At 47.6% G+C, this 21,501-nt stretch overlaps 1 protein-coding gene across 4 annotated transcripts in view; it reads left to right on the forward strand.

The window, feature by feature from the left end:
• Positions 1-21,501, forward strand: part of SMOC2 (SPARC related modular calcium binding 2) — a 225,152-nt gene that overhangs the window by 190,181 nt on the left and 13,470 nt on the right. For all 4 annotated transcript variants that reach the window (XM_024357524.3, XM_024357523.3, XM_016956668.4 and 1 more), the window contains exons 10-11: positions 16,920-17,022; positions 19,193-19,467. In XM_024357524.3, the coding sequence (XP_024213292.1) occupies positions 16,920-17,022; positions 19,193-19,467 (378 nt within the window). The remainder of the gene's footprint in view (positions 1-16,919; positions 17,023-19,192; positions 19,468-21,501) is intronic.

Consider the following 21,501-nt stretch of genomic DNA (forward strand, 5'->3'; position numbering starts at 1 on the left):
ATTTAATCATGGGGGTGGTTACCCCTACACTGCTCTTCTCATGATAGTGAGTAAGTTCTCAAGAGATCTGGTGGTTTTATAAGGGGATATTCCCCCTTCACTTTGAACTTCTTCTTCCTGATGCCATGTGAAGAAGGACATGTTTGCTTCCCCATCTGCCATGATTGTAAGTTTCCTGAGGTTTTCCTAGACATGGGGAACCGTGAGTCCATTCAACCTCTTTCCTTTATAAATTGCCCAGTCTTGGGGATGTCTTTATTTAGCAGCGTGAGAACGGACTAATACACACAGGCTTTGCAGTCTGGCTAGGGGATTTCTAGAGCCTGTAGTCTATCATTGAACTGGCTACTTCACGGCTGAGCCTCTGTTTACTCATTAGGAAAAAAGAATGATACTAAGTCCTGAGATTGTTGGGTTATTGTGAGATTTGGATGAGACCGTATCTGTAACTTTGCATGGCACAGGACTTATTGCATGAGATAATTGTGCATCAAGGGTTGGCTGTAATTAAAATGAGCATATTTATAACCTTTTTATGGGGATATTCTCCCCAGGTGGTCAATAGATTTAAGAGTGGGTCATAGGTCTTAGGATCCTACCACTTCATGCCCAATTCGAGTCTGTAATGAACACCGCAAACAGCCCTCACTGAAGAGAACATTGTTTCAGAATATTAAAAGTTCATCGTCCTGAGAGAGAAGTCCAGCAATTGAGATGGGAGCTAAAACTTTTGCAGAGTGCAGCTGGTTTTCCAAGGGCTAGGCTACAAGACCAAAACTTGGCAGACATCTGAGCAACATAATTATTTTGGAGAGTTTCCTATAGGAGAAGCTGTGTTATTTAAATGTTTTCCAGTTACAGAAATGGGCCATTGTAGACACTGTTTCTCTGTGTGAATACAGGGACAGCAAACATTTGGGAGCTCTCAGCCTGATTTCTGATTTCGTTTGACTCTAAAAAATGTGTGTGGCTTTTAGTCACTTTCTAAGCATTATTTCAACATGACTTTATTGTGGTTTCATAAAATGGGCTCTATAATATTTGGCTCAAGGGATACATTACTTTCAGAGGCCAGTTTTCAGATGCTCATTTAAACAATGAGTTAGCAGCCTGCCTGTCTTCAAGGATGCTTAAGTGACTCCTGATGCCACAGGATGTAGAACACAGCCTTGCTGAAAGGGTCAATAAACAGATCCCCAGGAAGAGCCTTCTCACGCCTCGTGAGCATTTCACGAGTTCTCTCTTATTTCAAACTTCAGAGCTATTTTATGGGGTTGGTCAAAATCTATCAAGAGTTTTATTACACTCTAACTGTGGTTCCTACTCTAGGTGATAAATAATTTAAAAGGCAGGATAAAGGGTGTTCACCAGACGTACGCCGGACATTGAGCAGTTTATCATCTAGCTGTGGAGGTTTAACATGTACTAAGCTGGTGCTAATGCAGAATCCCAAGAGGAAATAAAGAGCACAGGGAAAAAATAAACCCTCAGATCATTCCATTCTGTGGGGGCAGCTCTTTCAGGGGTCCCGTGGCCTCGCGCGGGGCCACTGAAGCCTCCCTGCCAGCATTTTTATTTCATGTCTATTTTAGTCAGCCTTTTATGTTTAAGAAACACTTTATTTTTGGAGGAAAGTATTTTTTAGGTTCATCTGTCTAAAGGTCGCTTTGAAAGCATAAATCTTGCTGAGTCAAAAGTTTACTGGGGCTGGGCACGGTGGCTCATGCCTGTAATCCCAGCATTTTGGGAGGCCGAGGTGGGTAGATCACTTGAGGCCAAGAGTTTGAGACTAGCCTGGTCAACACGGTGAAACCCCGTCTCTACTAAAAATACAAAAATTAGCCGGGCGTGGTGGCGGGTGCCTGTAATCCCAGCTACTTGGGAGGCTGAGGCATGAGAACTGCTTGAACCTGGGAGGCAGAGCTTGCAGTTTGCTGAGATCGCACCACTGCACTCCAGCCTGGGCAATAGAGCAAGACTCTGTCTCAAAAAAAAAAAAAGTTTACTGGTTTAACAAACAGTTTTCTTGGTGAGACTTCTACAGGACTCTCACTTCAAATCATTCCAGGAAGCTTATAAAAATAAACATTTTGCTCACTAATTAATTTATATCCTCCTAATTTGAAAGCAATTTTACATAAAATTGAAATCTGGCAATGAAGGAGGAATAGCATGTCTGTTGTGTGACTGATGAGGACAGCCCCCAGCCTGTGAGAAGCGTCTGCACTCAGAGCTGCTGTCTCCTGCAAAGACTTCTGCCGTGAAAGCTTTCAACCCAGTATGTGATTCAGTGGTTCTAATGCAGGTGTCCTCATTCCTGGGAGTCATTTATCAGCTGCATTCGGTTAAGGATGAGTGGCATGGTGCTCGGCACAGGTGGTCACAGCAGCTCATCACGCCAGCACAGTGCACTAAGAACAACATAGACAGACTCTAATGTCTCAGAGCCTGTTTCTTAGGATGGGTCTTCCCATCAGGAGCCATATAGTACAAAGTGAACAGTTGCAATCAGCCTTCTCCTAAATGTATGCACTTTATTTCCTGATAATATGTGTTGGTTGTAGATGCCAGTGTTGAGGTCAGTGACATGATTAGCTGATCACATGCTTAATAATGTTGTTTTGGATAGGCTTCTATATTTAAACATGTACCAGACAGTAGAGCTAGAAACCTCTGTAGTTATTTCAGGCACACAGGGACTCCCCACGAAGGAGTACACACTCACAACATTGTTGGAAGGACAGAAAGTGATAGCGGTCAAAGCTGCTGCTGGGCTACTGCAGACGAAGGTATCTCTCTGTCACTGTGATCCTGAGATCAGGAATTGGCTCACCCTGCTGTGACTGCTGCCTGAGAACTGCTTGCTGCTCACCCTAAAGAGAGCTGGTGGCCGAGGCTGGTGTTGCAGCTGCCCCTGAGGGCACACATGCCTGGCCCTGGCCATCAGTGGGGAATATGCCTCCTGCCTCCCTCCTCCCGCCTCCCTCCTCCCACCTCTCTCCTCCCACCTCCCTCCTGCCCGCATCCCTCCTCCCACCTCCCTCCTGCCCGCATCCCTCCTCCCTCCTCCCCCCTCCCCCCTCCCCACCTCCCTCTTCCCTCCTCTTTCCTCCCTCCTCCCTCCTGCTTTCCTCCCTCCTCCCGCCTCCCTCACTCATTCCAAGTCCTCTCTGTGCATCCACTCAAGTCAACTCAATCCAGACGTAGATGCGAGGGGCACGAGGAAATGGAGTTTATTTATTTTTTCACTTTTTTGATCTTTCTAACTGAGGTAGTTGGACCAGAGGGTCTAACACCAAGTAATTTGAAAGCCAGCATGTTGGGAATAAAAACAATAGCATATTAACCATGCCTTAAAAAGAAAGTGTGAATGAAAACCATGGAGTGTGAAGCTGGGTGTGGTCCATTAATAAACCCAGATGACGCCTGTGTGCCAGGGTGGCCGCGGCCTTTATTGGGAGCAGGACTGTGTTCGTGGGGAAGGTCGTCACTGTTTCTGCAGTTTCCTGGACCTGGAAGTGAGTTGTGGCGTCCACAGGACAGCTGAAGTCCTGCATGCTCATCACCTTATTGCGGTGACAGCAGCAAGGAGGTTGTTTCATGTAATGGAATACGCTTTTCTACTCCTTGCGTCTTCTTACCCAATTCTATCACAATACTTTTAAGAAACAAATGCTGCCCAGTTTTGTGGGTGTCGACTTGCTAGAGGATCCTGGAGAAACATACAGCTGAGCTGCCGAATGTTTGCGTTTTCCTTTGCGAGGAACATTTCTGTTGCCGGCCTCCACCAGGCTTGTAACATTTCATAGAGTCCACTGATTCATCTAATTCCTAAGTTACGTATAATTTGTGAAAGACCATGACATTTGCCTCCATTTAAAAACTGCTTCTTCCAAACAAAACTGCAAAACCAGTGCCTGAGAGCCTGAGAGGAGAGAAGGATTCCTGTCTGTTTGTGCTGCTTGCAATTCAGGAGCAGCCTCTTCCTCCCCTTCCCTACGGGGAAGGGGAAGCTGGGCCTACGGAGGCCTCAGGTGTCAATGTGTTTCCCAGGGCGTGCTGGATGCTGAGCTGGAGCTGGATGCTGAGCGGGAGCCAGGCGTGCCCCTGCCCCGCCCCTGCCCCACCCTGCACCGCCCAGGGAAGGATTCCCTCTCCCTGCACATCTGCGCACTCCCTGGCCAGTCCCTGCTCTGCCCCTGCCCCACCCTGCCCTGCCCCTGCCCTGCCCAGGAAGCATTTCCTCTCCCTGCACATCCACACACTCCCTGGCCAGTCCCTGCTCTGCCCCTGCCCCACCCTGCCCTGCCCCTGCCCTGCCCAGGAAGCATTTCCTCTCCCTGCACATCCACACACTCCCTGGCCAGTCCCTGCCCTGGCACAGTTCATGGGACACCGTTCAGCTGATCGGGCCACAGACTTTAGTCCCCAGATAAATAATGCTCTCTTTAAATAATAATGTTGTTATTATTATTATTATGTACAAAAATAGAAAGTGTAAAGACAGACTCTTTTGACTTTGGTTTTCACCACTAAGAACCTACTTCACACCACGAGAACCTGAGTCAACTCCATTTTGTTAGGTTGGGAACATAACTTTAAGAGCGAGTGTCATGAAGTTAGACACTAAGCAAACATGTCTTCCTTCATGTTTCTTGTGACGGGGTAGGAAAGCAGCCCTGCTTTACTGTTATCTTTAGTTCTACTTGGTGGGAGGTGGGTTTTAGCTGCAGAGCTGCTGGAAGCGGGGTCTGGAGGGAATGCTTTCAGCGAGAGGGTGGGCAGAGCACACACAGCTCCCGCTCAGAGAGGAGCTCAGCTGGGGAGGAGGAGGCTGGGAAGGCCCATCAGGAGGGACAGCCGGAATTCCCGCGGAGTGGAGTCTTGCTCCCAGCCCTTCCTAACTGAAAAGACTGCGAAGGTGCCCCGGGCTGGGGGCCTGGGGTGGGCGGCTGACAGGTGTAGGGCCTGGAAATCCAGTGGGGTCTCCAGCACAGGAGCAACTGTGGAATCAGAAACGCTGTGCTCCTGCTCCTCGTTCCATTTGAGATTCAAGCCAGGAAAAGAATTCATAGTTAGACAGAGGGCTGAGCTGACGTAAGGAAGAAACAAATGCACTTTTAAAAGGAGAAAATCTCCAGCGCCCAGCTGCTCTGTCCGTAGTGCATGAGCCCTGAGAGGAGAAAATGATTCCTGCCTGTTTGTGTCATATGCATTTATTGTGTGTAGACCTGGCTTCGTTACAAATCTAGATGGAAAAAAACAAATTTAAAACAAACAGACCATAGGATTCCACAGGCTTGGTTCCGACATCCTAGCAATGTTTCAGAGGCTGAAATTGTCAGCACTGAGCGTCCTTTGTTCAGATGCAGCCATACTCTGGCGTCTCATTCATTGAATCGTCATTGAAGCCCCCCGTTTTGGCTCTGGGTGGCATGTGTAGATGTAAAGAAAATCCTTGCTTAAAGTTACTTCCAAAATGTAGCCAGACCTTCTGTTTCTGTAGGACCCGACCTTCTGTTGCTCAGATTCTGCCAAGACTACTACTGCAAACTTGTTTTCATTCAATAGTTTACGAAAAAGAAAAATCAATGAGGCAAATGCTTTTTAAAAAGTTTTAATTGAAATATGACCGTTGTACATGTTTTTGAGGCATGTGCTATTTTGATACCTGAGTAGGATAGGGTATCTGGGGTAACCGTCAACTCCAATATTTGTCTTTCCGTTGTGTTGGGAACATTCCAGATCTTTTGTAGCTGTTTTGAAATATACAATAAATTATTTTTAACTATAATTTTTCTATTGTACTTTTGAATATTAGAACTTATTCCTTTTATCTAACCGTAGCTTAAGTCAATCTTTTCATTGAACATGAGGAACTGTTCTTAAATGAAGACATTCTGGCAAATACTCGGAATGCGTTCGATTCCATCATCAGGTGGACCAGAGTCCACCAGGCAGGTACCTGGGATGTCAGCATAGGAAAGCGTTTCTCAGACTCGCTGCTACTTGCATCCGTCATTTCAGAACAAACTCAATCATAAGATTACAGAGACTGCAGAATGGCCCAGTTGCCGGTCCTGTTTGAATCCCTGGTGTGACCCCGGGATGCTAGAACGGGGCCAGCCGCAGCCTCCTGAGAGGGAGCCCTCGGTTCATGTGCAGATCTCTGAGGAGCTACGGGTGTGGCCTTCCTCTGCCATCACCTTTGCCTGCTTTGGTTTGGGGGCATAGATATGCTTTTGTGTTTGGGTTTCTGAGGAGGTCATTACTCCATGTATTTGGGTAGTTGAAGCCTCTGGGCGACTCACTGCTCCCTCCTGATGGATCACTGGTCAGCCCTGGTCAGCCCTCCAGTCTTTGTTCCCTCCGGGTCCTCGTGGATATCAGCACACGGTCTTGGTGTTGGTGTTGGTGTTGGTGTTGTATTGTGCTTGTGTTGCGGTTGTGTTGTGGTAGTCGCTGTGTGGTTCCCAACTCAGAAGGATTGGCTGCTCTATTTCCATGGTAGGGTTCATTGGTGGTGGGGAGCCTGACTGTCAGCTGGATAAGGGAAGGGGAAGCACGGAGAGGAAGCATGGGGCAGGCTGCGGCAGGGGGCTGCTGCATTCCTGGGGGCTGCTGCAGACGCTGAAGGGCCCAGGCAGCCAGGCACCAACCCCAGAGCTCACACTAGACTAACCCCTCTGCAGTGGTAGCATTGCTGATTGGCCCTTGAGGAGACAACGCAACATCACAGTGTGCTCAGAAAACACTTGCTCTAAATATTTTGAGTTTAGTAAAATGTAACCTCACTTGAAATCAATCAAGGACATTGGAGCTACGAAATATTTACTAGTACATGGAAGCTTATTTCTTAACAATACATGAATTTTTAGAGGTTTATGGTTTAAAAACATAGAGAGTCTATCTTGTTGTTAAGACTGACTCCTTAAGTTTCTCATAAAAGATACAAAAGAGGGAATGTTGTAGAAAAAAACTATTAGAAGTAAAAACAGATTAGGAGTCTGGAAAGAAAAGTTTCTCTTTTGACTTGAAAGCATTTCCTAAACTACATATGCGGGGAAAGAAAGAGACAAAAACGCTAGCCTGAGCCTGAACATCTGGACACCTTCAGTGCTTCCTGGCAGCTGGCTTTGCATATTTGGTGTCCTCATGAGGCTAGAGCAACCTGCCAGGGCCAGTTGTTTGGACAGTAAACAGTTAAAAGTCATTCCTAAGAACGACTTAGTTCTCCTTAAGAATTTCATTGTCCGTTGGAAATGTTCCAAACTTTTTTTTCAGGAGAAAATTCAGGCAGAAATAGTTGTTTTGTCATGCTGAGTAACACTGAGAGTGAGAATATAGTCTTGCAAATCAGGAAGGCTTTGACACCAGAAATAATCCTAATGCTTGGCAAAATACTGATTGCACAGAACACCTCCTTAAAACATGAGCGTGCCCTGAAATGCTCGCTCCTCCCCGGATGGCAGAGGACATCAGCCTGATCTCCCCTCAAGTGCTAGATCCCTCCTCAAGCCTGTGAAACCTGAAGAAATCCCACACACTCTGCAGCACTGACGTCAACCTTACCTGTATCACCACAAACCCTCCGTGTCTCTTCACCAACACCTTCATTCAAAAGCTCCTTGAGGGCAAAATTGGTGCTTTTTACCAAGCATTTTGTTAATAAGTAGTTTTTAAAAATGGTTGAATGACATAACGTTGTCCTTGAGAAATGTAGGAAGACTTTAGAAACACACACGTCGGTCTTTAAGATACATATTCAGAGTTAACTTATTAGCTGTGATAAATTCCAAATGCACACCCTGGCCTTGGATGACCTGACCCAAAAGAGAGTTAAAGTCAAAGGCAAAGAATTTCTGGAATGTTATGGTCAGAGGAACCTTGGGGAGTTTACGGCAGCACTCAGTTTAATGGATGAGCCGAGGCAGGGCCAAGAGCAGGCACCTTCACCCAAAGCCTTGGCTTTCCCGGCCACATCTTCACCGGAGGAACTTCCTAATTCTTTTCAGGCACTGACTTCTAACCAAGTGCCCACTTCTATCAGTGTATTAGTTCTCAGTGTTAATTCATCAAAGCACTATCTAAAGCCTATGGACCTCTTTGTCTAGAATAATGAAAAGATATAGTGAAAAATCAAGAATATGAAAATAAATATAGAAAATATGTGAATATAGAAAATATAGAAAAGTAGAGTTAATGCACAAAAGTAGTAATTTTCTTTTCAGCTGAAGATTGTGAAGTTTTATGCTTTTTCTTTAGTGTCTTTTTTAAAGTATGAATTGTCATGAGCAAATTTCATTGGATAAAAGAAAAACTTCAGCTGAATTAAATTTGAAAGAGTTTAATTGAGCAGTGAACGATTCCTGAATAAGGCAACCGCCCAAGCCAGAGTGGGCTCAGAGACTCCAGCACAGCCACAGGGTGGAAGAAGATTTACGGACAGAAAAAGGAAAGTGATGGACAGAAAACAGAAGTGAGGCACAGAACCAGCCGGATTGGCTACAGCTCGGCATCAGCCTCATTTGAACATGGTTTGAACAGTTGGCTACGTTGGATTGGCCAAAACTCAGTGACTGGCACAAGTGTAGGCTACGGTCTGTTGACGTCTCCACTTGTTACAGTTCACGACGTACACAGAAACCTTTAGGCTGAACTTAAATATATAAGGAGGCAGCTTCAGGCTAAGCTTGATTCCACACAACTGATGTACTGTTAACCATCACTGGCCAGGACTTCTTTCTCTTCAGCGTGGTGGTTAAAGCGCGTACCTGTCGTGAGGAAACTGCATCTGTCTTGAATCGTCCAAAAGAGGCGCTTGATGTTGTCAGTGTTCCCCATATCAGGGGCCCTGCAGGTCCAAGGCCAGGCCCTTGAGGATGACGCGCTGACCAGGTCTCAGTTTGGAGGGGGGTTTATCAAAATAGACTTTGTATACCTTTTATAAGCTGCAGGCACTTTATGAATCTCAAAATCAAAGTGCCCGAAGAAACTTTCCTAACATGATGCTTTTTTTTCTTATGTTTAAACTGCATAGAAAGTTAAAAGTTGGAAAGCCAAGTGTTAAATATAATGACAGGCGTCAAATGCTTAATGGAGCAAGTGGGGTACTTGGGAAACATCTCGCACCCCTTTCTGTGGCTGTAGAACTAGATGGTGGAAGTTGAATTAAATCCCAAGAATGGGCTTGGGGAATGGCATCAAAGCTGTGTTCCACTTGTCCATCTCTGTGTACTTGTTATGTTCCAGAGGCTCTATTTGGCCCTGGTTATAACCAAACCTTCAAAGCCCTAGGCCCTCTAACTCCATGGTTTCTTCTGAACGTATTTCACAGGCTCTCCAGGGTCCCCGTTCCGAACTTCGCCTCACAGCCCCTTCCCTGGACCACACAGCAAACTCAAGCAGGGCTCCTGGGTCCTCCCACAGCTGGCTGGGACCCACAGAGGGAGCACTGTCACACTTTAAAACAGAAACAAGATTGTGTCACTTCTCAGATTCTCCCAACAGCTTCCAGTTTCCTTTCAGATAAGGTCCACACTTGTTTCTGGACTCATAAGACCCCCTGGGTTTTGGGCCCCTGTCAGTTCCTCAACTTTGTTCCCTAGGACCATCCTTCCTGCCCCACTCGACACACCCTGGTATCCTCAGGGCCTCAGGAATGCCACACTGCCTGGGACGCAGGGTCTTCGTGGGCCTTCCCTGTGCCCCCAGCACTCTCCTCCCTGTTCCAAATGGCTCACTCCACACCACTGCACCTCTGCCTGGCAAGCAGAGGTGAACGTGACACCAGTGCCCACCCTGCCAGGACAGGCGTGGTGGAGGGAAGGGGCCTTGTCTGCTGTTCCCGGCCTCATCGTGGCCGTGGGGCAGTGGGGAGAGCTCCACAGCCACTCGGCACAAAATCACCTGGACGTAGGATGCACTCCTGCCTCTACCCCCCAGCAAGGTCAGAGTTCTCAGCACCATCCAAGCCTTCAGTCTCCCACTGAGTGTGACTTGGGCCTCAGTTTCTCCCTCAGACACTGATGTGCTGATTAGTTTCACCAGGCAGTCACGAGGCCACAGTGTGGTGCTGAGTGTCAGCTGCATGAGGGTGACATGCACACGGCCCCACGCGTAGATCAGACAGGAATGCTGTAGTCCTGCCTCTGTGAACCCCGTCACACATGTGACACTCCCTGGACCACACAGCTGGGACATGCTCTTTGAAGAGTGCTGGAGGAAAATCTGTGCTTGGAATAAAACAAAGAAGCACAGCATTTAATAAATGAGCATTTACTATGTAGAAGGAGTGGTCTGTTTCCGCTGGGGATGGAGCATTGAGATTGCGGTGCTTTTTAACTCTGGCAATGTCAGGATTTAAAGTGGAGTTTTCAAATTCAGCAAATGTTGGTGATCCAAAGCTGCCAAGTGTGAGAGCACACGTGTTTATGGACATGGCTTCGGGACCCCTCCGCCCTGGGAATTTCCCCTTTGTTTCTCTGATGCCTTTTCTTCAGCGGGGCTGCCACTCAGAGGCTCAACATCTTCCCTGCTTTTCTGTACCAGGTCGGTGTGTTTTAAACTGTGAGAATGAGTAGCCATGACATTTTATTTCTAGCTGTTTGTGAAAAGACCCAGCCAAATGCAGGTGCTGTTATTGGCACCCTCTTTCTCCCTCCCCAGCCAGATGAAAAGAGCTTTTTCTACCAGAAGACAGATGCCCCTTATTTGGTGTGCACACAATGGAACCTTCATCACAAGTCACCAGTGATGTTCAGGGTCAGGGAGAAACTACCTGGTACCCAGAGCTCTTTCCAGGCACCCAGCTATGCACAAAGAGAGGACCAATCAAATGTTGGGTCAATGTGAATGCCTTTCTTTTTTTTTTTTTTGAGACAGAGTCTCGCTCTGTCTCCCAGGCTGGAGTGCAGTGTTACGATCGCAGCTCACTGCAACCTCCACCTCCCAGGTTCAAGTGATTCTCACACCTCAGCCTCCCAAGTAGCTGAGATTATAGGCATGTACCACCATGGCTGGCTAATTTTTGTGTTTTTAGTAGATATGGGGTTTCATTCTGTTGGCCAGACTGGTCTCAAACTCCTGACCTCAAGTGATCCACCCACCTCAGCCTCCCAAAGTGCTGGGATTACAGGCGTGAGCCACCAGACCCACAAGTGAATGCCTACTTACAAGTAAAGATAATTTAGAAAGAAAATTATAAACTATTTGCTTTTATATAGTTTGAAATAGTTTATAATCAATAAAGGAACTTAAAATCCTGGTTCCTAACATTCATCATAGAGTTAGTAAATGTAAAATTTTGTTAGTGTCAAGACAAAACTGGATTTAATCGCAAAGGAGAAATTCTCAGCGCCTTTCTTACAGATTTCTGGAGAAGGAGAGAAGGAGTCACAAAAACATCTTAGTAACATTATTTCCATTTCTCTCAACCCTTAGAAGCAATAAAAAGTCTCATTTTCTGTCGGTTTTTAACTCTGCAGTTAAAAATGTATTTCTTTTACCTTGGGGAAATGGCACAAAACTAGAGCACACTCAAACTTTTCTATGATACATTCTTAAAATGGGGAGGAAGTGAGCCTAAAACCCACGGGGAAGGGCCACTCAGACAGAGAAACCTCTGCCTTATTCCAGTGAAACTGGAGTTAGCGAGTTAGCACGGGACAGAGACTCCTCAGTTCACCTGAGTTCCTCTCCTCGGGCCTTTTCTCCCCTCAGGGCACCACACAGGCTTTGAGAATGCTCAGTTCCCACCTTAAAATTCTGACCAAATCTTCAAAAATCCAACCCTGTGGGCTTTTTCCCAACCTACATGTGACAGCCCGGGCACAAGAGTGGAGATAGCATTTGACTGCCGCCTCCACGAAGTGACCCCAAGGTGCCCAGCAGGTGTTCTCAGCAGACACGGCACATGTTCCTGGCCCAAACCGAGAGAAGCGGTTTCCCCCCAGGTCACCACGCAGGCTCCCAATGGGAGACGAGGACAGTCTTTTCTCAGGTGGCTGACCTGTCCCCCTCACATCAGGCCAGCAAAGGCATTCCCGGGGTCCCTGGCTGGCGAATCGGAGCACGGGCTGATTGCTTGACAGAAATGATTGGACTTCCAAGCCAGAGGAGCTAAAACTGTGAGTGGATACATAGACAATGATGATGGCGTGAATACCTGCGTGCACACACCACTCCTCAGAAGCATCTGAACAACTTAGAGAAGAAAGCTCCTTTGTCATCCATTCTTTTCTCTTCATTTCTCATCTATACCAGTTTCCTAAACATTGGAACTAAACATGAAACTAAGAGAACTGATTTTTAAGCCACTGCTAGATACTTAAAACCAGAGGAATGAGTCTCATTATCCCCAGACACTTCATGCTTGATGAGCTAATAATGTTACTTGCGTGTGAAATCTCTGGCGCCCGTCCGTACACCTGCTTCCCTCGTGTTCCCGATCCAGACCCCGCAGGCCTCACTGGCACAATCCAGACCCACGATTGTGCCAGTGTGTGGCTGCTGTTATCCAGTGGTCTCTTCTCTTGATCGGTGAGTGAGGAGACCACTCAGCTCCACTTTCTCCTGTGTTTGAGTTCCTTCGGGGGCAGTACTGGGTGTTCCAGGTTACGGGAAGGAAGCGAAAGTTAATTCGTGTCCAGACAGGAGGTGACTGAGGGAGCAGCTGGGAACTTGTATCCGTTTGTATTTAAAAGACAAAGAGAAAAGAAGAAACTACATAAACTTACTGAAACAGGAATTTTTATACAAAAATGGTTTTTGTTTCTTAAAATAAGGACGTTTCATAGAAAGCGCAGAACACATTCATTTTAAAACAGTGAAAGTCAAAAATGCTTTTAAAGCATCAGAATATTAACCCAGTTTCTGAAAAGTCCCTGGTCCATAGGCCGGGGTCTCAGGGACCCGCCAGTTCAGCCACTTTGTTGACTGGATGGGCTCTGGGGTTGAGAAGGGCTCAGGGCTTTGTAACGTGCAGCACCTTTACTGTGGGGCAAAACCAGGATAGAACCCGGTGTTTCCACAGAAACCTCACAGATGTCAAGGACTTGGATTCTGCAGATTAGCTGGAGCACCTGAGGATACTTGGGCTAAGCTACTCCCTTCACTGTTTTGCCACAGATTGGATATAAATTGGTGAACTTATTCTGTTTCTAGCTTTGAAAAGAACAGTCTGGTTTTCTTTCTTGAATTGGCTTACTATTCCCGCAGGAGCCTGGGCATAGGACACTTCCACATGGTGTGGACTTTGAGAGGGCCTGGCACGTCTAACCCAGGTGGGAGTGTGTATGGGGTAGCACCTTCGTGCTATGCCTCTGTTGACCTGAGACTTCTGAACTCAGTTCAATGGGTGGTTGGAGAACTTACTGTGAGTGGAACTGTCCCAAAATAAAGGGTGACTGGGTACATCGCTGAGCCTGCACGCGGCAGTTTTGACGCCAACCCTTCCATGACGCAGTATTTACAGGGGCCGTTAGACCCCACCGTGCAGGCGGCTAAGTGAGAAGCAGGCCGGGGACGGAGTGTGCTAGAAAGGACCCACCAGAGCACCAGGCTCCTCATACAGGTTCTCAGCGGGCAGCTGCCCCAGGCTGAATCACACACCGCAAAATGCCAGAGCAAAGGGTGGCTTTGCTATCAAGATGGGCCGGAGGAGTTACAGCAAGGGTTGGCAGGGGGCCAGCGCCCCTGCGAGGGACGAGGGTCTCTGCAGCCATCACCGTGCCGGACACAGCTGTCATGGGAGAAGCGGAATAGCTCCCTGTGGGCAACAGTGGGGAAATCCCAGCTGTTCTGGGGTTGTTTCTCTTTTACCTCAAGCCTCGTTGCTCCTCTCATGCATTTGCTAGATCTGGGACATCTCAGGGTGATGAAATTTTCACTTCATGGTACTTCTGTGATTTCTCATGCAGTGAACATTCACTTTAACATAATGAAAGTTAGTTTTTTTCTTCTGATTGCTTGTAATCTTTCATTTTTGTTCGCCTTTTTTCTTCAGAAGTAGTTTTGAAGTACAGTCGTCTGTCATCAGTAACAAGCATTATTCCAGGTCCTGGGGTGACTGTGACATGGGACTGAGCAGGATTGATTTGCTGTTTCTTGTTTTAGAAGTACATAATGCTTTTTATGTTCAGTTTTTCTTTTTGCATTAAAGACTCCTGCAGCTTTTATATTATGTTAGTCATGTTTCGTGATGAACATCTATTATTTTCTCATTTGAAATATTGTGTTGCTTTATCTCATTTGGGGGAATATGATTAAATTAACAGCCAAAGAAAATCCCCCTGGGTGTATCCCTATTACCACACCAAATATGCACATAATTCTTTCTTAAAGCTGTTCAGTACTGAGGATTATCTAAAATGCCTTTTCTCCCAGATAATAATATTCTTCTCCATCAAATCCATATTCCTCTCAGAATCTCTGGAGGCCAGTGGAGGACTGGAAATTCATAGAGAGCAGCCCCAGCAGGCAGGTGCCCGAGGCCCTGTGGGTCCCAGCCTCACCTGCCCCGGCGCCTGCCTCCTCGCCCTGGACAAGTTCTCCTGGACGGCTGGCCTGGCAGGGCTTCTGCCCACGTGTTCCCGAGCCTGTGCCCTGGAGGCATTTTCAGCCCTCCAAGTTGTTTTTCTCATTTCCCTTCCTGGTTAGTCCTGCAGCCGGGGAGCTCAGCCTTCTGTAGACCAGGAGGCCCCTCCCAGGGAGCCGAGGCCGGGTGGGCTGGGCAGCTTTGGAAGCACCGCGGCCAGCAGCCTCTGCAGCCTCAGGTCCTCTGCCTTTCTAAGGGGATGTTCGATGAGACTGTTACTTCTTTCTTGGAAAGTAGCATTTGCCCCGTGGCCGTGACGCTTTTTGCTATAGATTTTGATCTCCTTTTTCAGTTGTGTGCAAAGAGACTAACACAGACCTTTTTGCACTCTCAGAACCCCCCTGGTGAAGGCTGCACATCTGTTTTCTGACATGTGTGTTTAATGAAGTGGAAGCCAGCGTGACTGGAGTCCTGCTATCGGCAGCTCACGTGTGCTTCAAGAGCAATCACACAAAACTCCAGTGTCAAAAAGAAACCTAGGAAAACCAGGGCGTCCCTAACTGCATAAACAGGCTGGTCTCCGAACGACTTGGCTGCTGTCCACACCACGGCCACATGGTCCACGCCAACGTGCCCTTGACCCAGGGGTGGTCCACGCCAATGTGCCCTCGACCCAGGGGGGGTCCACGCCAACGCGCCCTCAACCCAGGGGCCTGAGAAGCACGTGTGGCACTGCCTTTCCCCACGGCACCCTCAGCCTGTCCTGTTGGCTGAGGAGTCCAGAGAGAGCCCTTCTCATCTCAGACAATCCTTCCTCTGAGGGCCATGGGGAAGGCGGGGAAGGGACCATCCTCAGTCCCACTCGGCTTTCTGCCTGGGCTCTGCAGCTCTCCGCGTCCTCCACTTACTGAGTGGGCTCCTGAGATTCCCTTTGGCAGGGCCGTCTAAAACTTTTCTTAGTAAAAAATGGAATCTAAATTGGGCAGAAGGTGTGTGGTGTAAACTCCCTTCCTGCTGTGGTGAGGACGGTCCGAGCAGATGTTCTAATGCCCGAGGTGCTCTCCAGGCTCAGAAGTCTCCGTGGGCGTCCCCAGCCCCAGCAGAGCCCCAGAGAGAGGCAGCCTCCCCAGCAGGGAGTCTGAGAGTGCAGCGTGGCTCGGTGGGGACGCTGTCCCTCCAGGGCCGGTGCCTGGCTTCTGTCTTCTATTTTCCCCTCAGTATCTTTCTCTTTCTACTGAACTCTGGAAGGGCTTTCTTTAGAAAAATTTAACAAAATGTAAATGATAACAAGCTCCGTTTGTCACCTCTCCCGTGGATATTTACACACAGATAGACCCAGTTGGAATCGGCAGATTTTGCTCCCTGCTTGTGAAGCTCTCAAACCCGCCAATCTCATCGGGGAAACGAGGGTGGGGCTCCTACCTCTTGCATTTGCTTATTGATCCAGCAAGCGTGTATTGGGCAGCTGAGCGGCTTCTCTATGCCAAAAGGGCATCCAGAGCGAGGAGACCTACGTTGTCCATTGTCCATGCCACCCTGGGCATAAGGACACGGGATGCTGCCTGTGTCCAGCTACTGGGGCAGTAGCACCGGGAGCAGTCTCAGGAGAAAAGACCCCAGAGAAAGTGGACGGCTTCTTTCAAATGTTATCTTGAATTTGGGGTGGGACGAGTGTCTCAGGCATGGTGTCAGGGAATTCCTAACCGGTGGGAGAGGAGAGTGGTGTTGAGGGAAGGATGGAGGGGAAAGGCACGCTGCAGAATGTTGGGTGCCTGAATTATTCCCTGACCCCAGAATCCATACACAGTCCGCGCTGGGCTCCAAAGCTATGAGCACTAAACCCTGCTGCGGACTGTTTGCGCCAATGCCGTGGTGTGGACAAGTCCCCAGGAGACGGGCGTTGGGGAGCCCCTGCTGTTTGCCCTACTGCCTCCTTTTGCTCTGAGAAGCGAGGTGGCTCTGGTCAGGGTGGGGGTGGCGGTGAATCATAGGCCCTGGCCTCGATTGCTGGGATGGCCAGCCTCATGTGCTCTCAGCGTGCACTCCGTATGTCCCGTGTCCCTAAGCACCCGGTGCCTCTGCTGCCACACTCGCTGGATGAGTGACACTGCCCACCTCCGATTGCAGTTCTGAAGATCAGTGAGATACTAATGCCTGTGAATTTTAGTCTCACGTAATAATTCAAACAATAGAGGAATTAATAATAGCTATGGCTCAAAATCAATATATATAATGCAATGTGTTTGTGTTTAAACTAGCTCGTTAAGATTAAGGTAGGCCAAAATACTCATTTCCAAACAGTAAAACAACATTTCCCTGTATTTTAGAGGAAAATCTGTTATGCTTTATGAGTTAATTATGAAAACATACACATGTTTTTCAGGTTGCCCGGGTGCCAAAAAGCATGAGTTTCTGACCAGCGTTCTGGACGCGCTGTCCACGGACATGGTCCACGCCGTCTCCGACCCCTCCTCCTCGTCAGGCAGGTACGCTGTGTTCGCCGTGGGACAACAAGTTGGCAGGGTCCCAGAATTCTGGGGAATCTGGAAAGTCTGAACATTACATATTGGCAACCTTCTCAGCTTATTTGGACACAGTAGGGCCTTAAAAAGGAGCCTTCTGCAAACACAGGAAGTTGCTTAGCAGGTTTTCTTGTAGCAAGACTAAATCACTGAAAACACTCCCATAGGGGTACATGGCCCTGAGCCGTGACTCCTGGGCCTCTGCGGGGTAGTGGGCTCTGACCCTGGCCCTATTGGTGCAGAGTAGGGCAGGGGGAGCACTTCCTGCAGAGGGCTTTGTGCTTTGAAATTGCACTTTAGAGTCATCGATTGGATTGTAAATACTTTGAATGACAACGTTTAATCTGAAGTTCTCAAAACGTGATTAGGTTTATTGCAGTAAAATGTACAGCACATACATTTGCTGTCCTAACCACTTTCAGGCGTATGATTCAGTTACATCAAAGACATTCACACTGTTCAAAATAGGATTTTTGGAACCCTGGAGATGTTCCTTGAGTACATGGTAGGCATTCCCGCACTCCTGGACCTGGGGCCTGGAGCTCGGTGGAGTGGCTTTCGGTGAATTCTCCAACACTCCTCTTTTCCATCCTCTGTAGATCAGCCTCAGGAGAGCAGAAGAACCCCAGGGTTTTACTGCGATGGCATCTCAAGCATCAGATATTCCCCCGATCTAGCCATAGTTTATCTGTTTCTTTCAAATAAAGTTTTGATGGAGATTTTATCTTTTTTCTTTCTTTAGAATGTTGGCCTTTCTCCCCATAGCCCCTGACACCCAAACCCTTGATTATCTCAGCCACTTTAGATGATTTTTTTGGTCTCCTGAACTAAAAGCCTCTCCTCTCACTGTCTGTCTGCTAAAGAAGACTTAAGGAAATAAAAAGGCAATACTAACAGAAAATGTCATGAATGTGTAGGAAATTAAATTTAATAGAGCAGGCCGGGCGCAGGGGCTCACGCCTGTAATCCCAACGCTTTGGCAGGCCAAGGCAGGTGGATCACCTGAGGTCAGAATTTCGAGACCAGCCTGGCCAACGTGGTGAAAACCCATCCCTACTAAAAATACAAAACTTAATCCAGCATGGTGGCAGGCACCTGTAATCCCAGCTACTCGGGAGGCTAAGGCAGGAGAATCACTTGAACCTGGGAGGCGGAGATTGCAGTGAGCCAAGACCACACCATTGCACTTCAGCCAGGACAACAAGAGCAAAACTCTGTCTCAAAAAAAAAAAAAAAAAAATCTTAATAGAGTAAAACTGTATGTAAATTTCAACTTTACATCTTCTATTCTTGGAAAGATTGTTTTTGCAAACTAAACTAAACTGCAAACTAAAAATGAAGGCAGTAAATGAATTGCTAACTAAACTAAATTGCAAACTAAACTAAATGCAAACTAAAATTGATGGCAGTAAATGGATTGTTATCTGAAAATCCTGTGAAAGTTTGAGAAATTGGCAATGGTGTCGGAGTTCACGGTGTTCTCATACCTGGGAATGCGCAGCTCATCCCAACAGGCAGAATCCAGGGGCCAGCACCTCCAGGAGGGCCAGCCCATGCGCACACACACACCCTCCATCTCAAGGAGAAGGTGCGTTTCTGCCATTTGGTGCACTTTTAAAGATCCGGACCTTCTAAAAGAGTTTTATTTATTTATGCCCTAAAATATTGAACCTAACATAATCCAAGGAAAAATATCTAGTCCCAACTTAAAATGTTTTTGATTTGCATCGTCTGATATTCCTATGACATGAAGGATGTGTAAAAGAATCACATTTACAGGGCTAGAAAGCTCAGGGTTCTGGTGTGTCGGGCGGGTATAGCTGCATGTGCTGACCTGCCAGTCCTGTGCACACAGAAGCCAGGATAAGGGGGCTTTTGTCTTTCAAGTGCATCTTTGCTGGGCACAAATTCACTGCATCATTTACAACTTTGAATCCAACCTGAAAAATCTTTGCTAAAAATGTTCTTCTAAATTATTTCTTTAAATTGTTATATCTGATGACCAGTGCTGCAGGCTGAGACACTAGGACCATGAGAACTACAAGCAGGGGTTATGGGTTTGAGGGAAGGACAGTGGCCAGGAAGGAGCAGCCCAGGGGTTTAAGCATCCTGACGGCGTCTGTGTTCCTTCCAGGCTCTCAGAACCCGACCCCAGCCATACCCTAGAGGAGCGAGTGGTGCACTGGTACTTCAAACTACTGGATAAAAACTCCAGTGGAGACATCGGCAAAAAGGAAATCAAACCCTTCAAGAGGTTCCTTCGCAAAAAATCAAAGCCCAAAAAATGTGTGAAGAAGTTTGTTGAATACTGTGATGTGAATAATGACAAATCCATCTCCGTACAAGAACTGATGGGCTGCCTGGGCGTGGCGAAAGAGGACGGCAAAGCGGACACGAAGAAACGCCACAGTAAGAGCTTTCCCACCCCCCACCCTGGGCAGTGGTCAGGCCCCGAGGCCTGGGAGGTCTGCTTCTCACAAACACAATTACAGATTGTGTTTATGGCCTGGGAGTGCAAAAAAATCAAATATGCTGTTTAATTGTTGGTCGTCTGTTTGCAGAAATAATAATGATAATTGGTGACTCATCACATGCCACTTGCCCAGGAGAGCCCAGGCTCAAAGGGCATGAACTACGTGTTGGTTTGCAATGAGCCTTTTTACTGTTCAGACCACGGTTGGCTTCCCCCAGAATGGATTGTCTTCTAGTATTTGAGGTGCAAACCTGGGAACCACTGGAATAACCAACCCTGCACCTGAGCTCCAACCAAATGTTGGGAACTCACCAACCCTGCACCTGAGCTCCAACCAAATGTTAGGAACCCACCAACCCTGTGCCTGAGCTCCAACCAAATGTTAGGAACTCACCACCCCTGTACCTGAGCTCCAACTAGATGTTAGGAACTCACCAACCCTGCGCCTGAGCTCCAACCAAATGTTAGGAACTCACCACCCCTGTACCTGAGCTCCAACCAAATGTTAGGAACTCACCACCCCTGTACCTGAGCTCCAACTAGATGTTAGGAACTCACCAACCCTGCACCTGAGCTCCAACCAGATGTTAGGAACTCACCAACCCTGCACCTGAGCTCCAACCAGATGTTAGGAACTCACCAACCCTGCACCTGAGCTCCAGCTAAACGTTAGGCCAGTTCACAAGCCGTAAAATCATTGCTGTGGCCCAGACCAGTTATTCCAATGCTTATAGCAGTTTCAACAATTGAAAATACTTTTTTTTGTGGGCCTGGCCTACCCAACCAACTGTGACAGACAGGAAGTAAGAGAAACCTATGATGGCCAGAGCCCAGATGTTCTTAGGAGGCAAGCCAGGAAAAGCCGGGTCTGACTTTTCAGCTCAGAGACAGCACTGTGAGATGCACGCATGCCCTAGATCCCACTGCACATGTGTGCTAGATACTCCTGCATGTGTGTGCTGGATCCTACTGCATGTGTGTACTAGATACCCCTGCACATGTGTGCCAGATCCCCCTGCATATGTGTGCTGGATCCCCTCACACGTGTGTGCTAGATCCCCCTGCACATGTGTACTAGATTTCCCTCACACATGTATACTAGATCCCTTGCACATGTATCCTGGATCCCCTCACACGTGTGCTAGATTCCCCTGCATGTGTGTGCTAAATCCCACTGCACATGTGTGCCAGATTCCCCTTCATGTATGTGCTGGATCTCCCTGCCCACTTGTGCTAGATCTCACTGCATGTATGTGCTCGATCCCTTGCATGTGTGAGCTAGATCCCCCATATGTGTGCTAGATCCCACTGTACACATGTACTGGATCCCACTGCACGTGTGTGCTGGATCCCCCGTATGTGTGTGCTAGATCCCACTGTACATGTGTACTGGATCCCACTGCACGTGTGTGCTGGATCTCATTCCACATGTGCATTAGCTCTCGCTGTCCTTGGGGATCTGTTTCCTGATTTGCATAATACTTGCTGGGTAGGGCTAGCAGAGACCGCTCAAATCCCTGTCGTTTATGACTCTTTTATTTGTTGTCAACTCGGTAACAAATGTGGAAGAGAAAACAAGCTTGAGACTGTGTTGTGGAGGGCTGATTCACCGTGGTCTTTAAAATCCTCCTGGCAAGGCACGGTGGCTCACACCTGTAATCTCAGCACTTTGGGAGGCTGAAGCAGGTGGATCACCTGCGGTCAGGAGTTCAAAGTCAGCCTGGCCAGCATAGTGAAACCTCATCTCTACTAAAAATATAAAAATTAGCTAGGCCTGATGGCTCATGCCTGTAGTCCCAGCTACTCCAGAGGCTGAGGCACAATTGCTTGAATCTGGGAGGCAGAAGTTGCAGTGAGCTGAGATCGTGCCACTGCACTCCAGCCTGGGTGACAAAGCAAGACTTTGTGTTAAAAAAAAAAAAAAAAGAAAAAGAAAAGAAAAGAAAAAGAGAAAAGGAAAGGAAAAAAAA

Source organism: Pan troglodytes, chromosome 5 (genome assembly GCF_028858775.2).
Source record: "Pan troglodytes isolate AG18354 chromosome 5, NHGRI_mPanTro3-v2.0_pri, whole genome shotgun sequence".
Taxonomy (NCBI): domain Eukaryota; kingdom Metazoa; phylum Chordata; class Mammalia; order Primates; family Hominidae; genus Pan; species Pan troglodytes.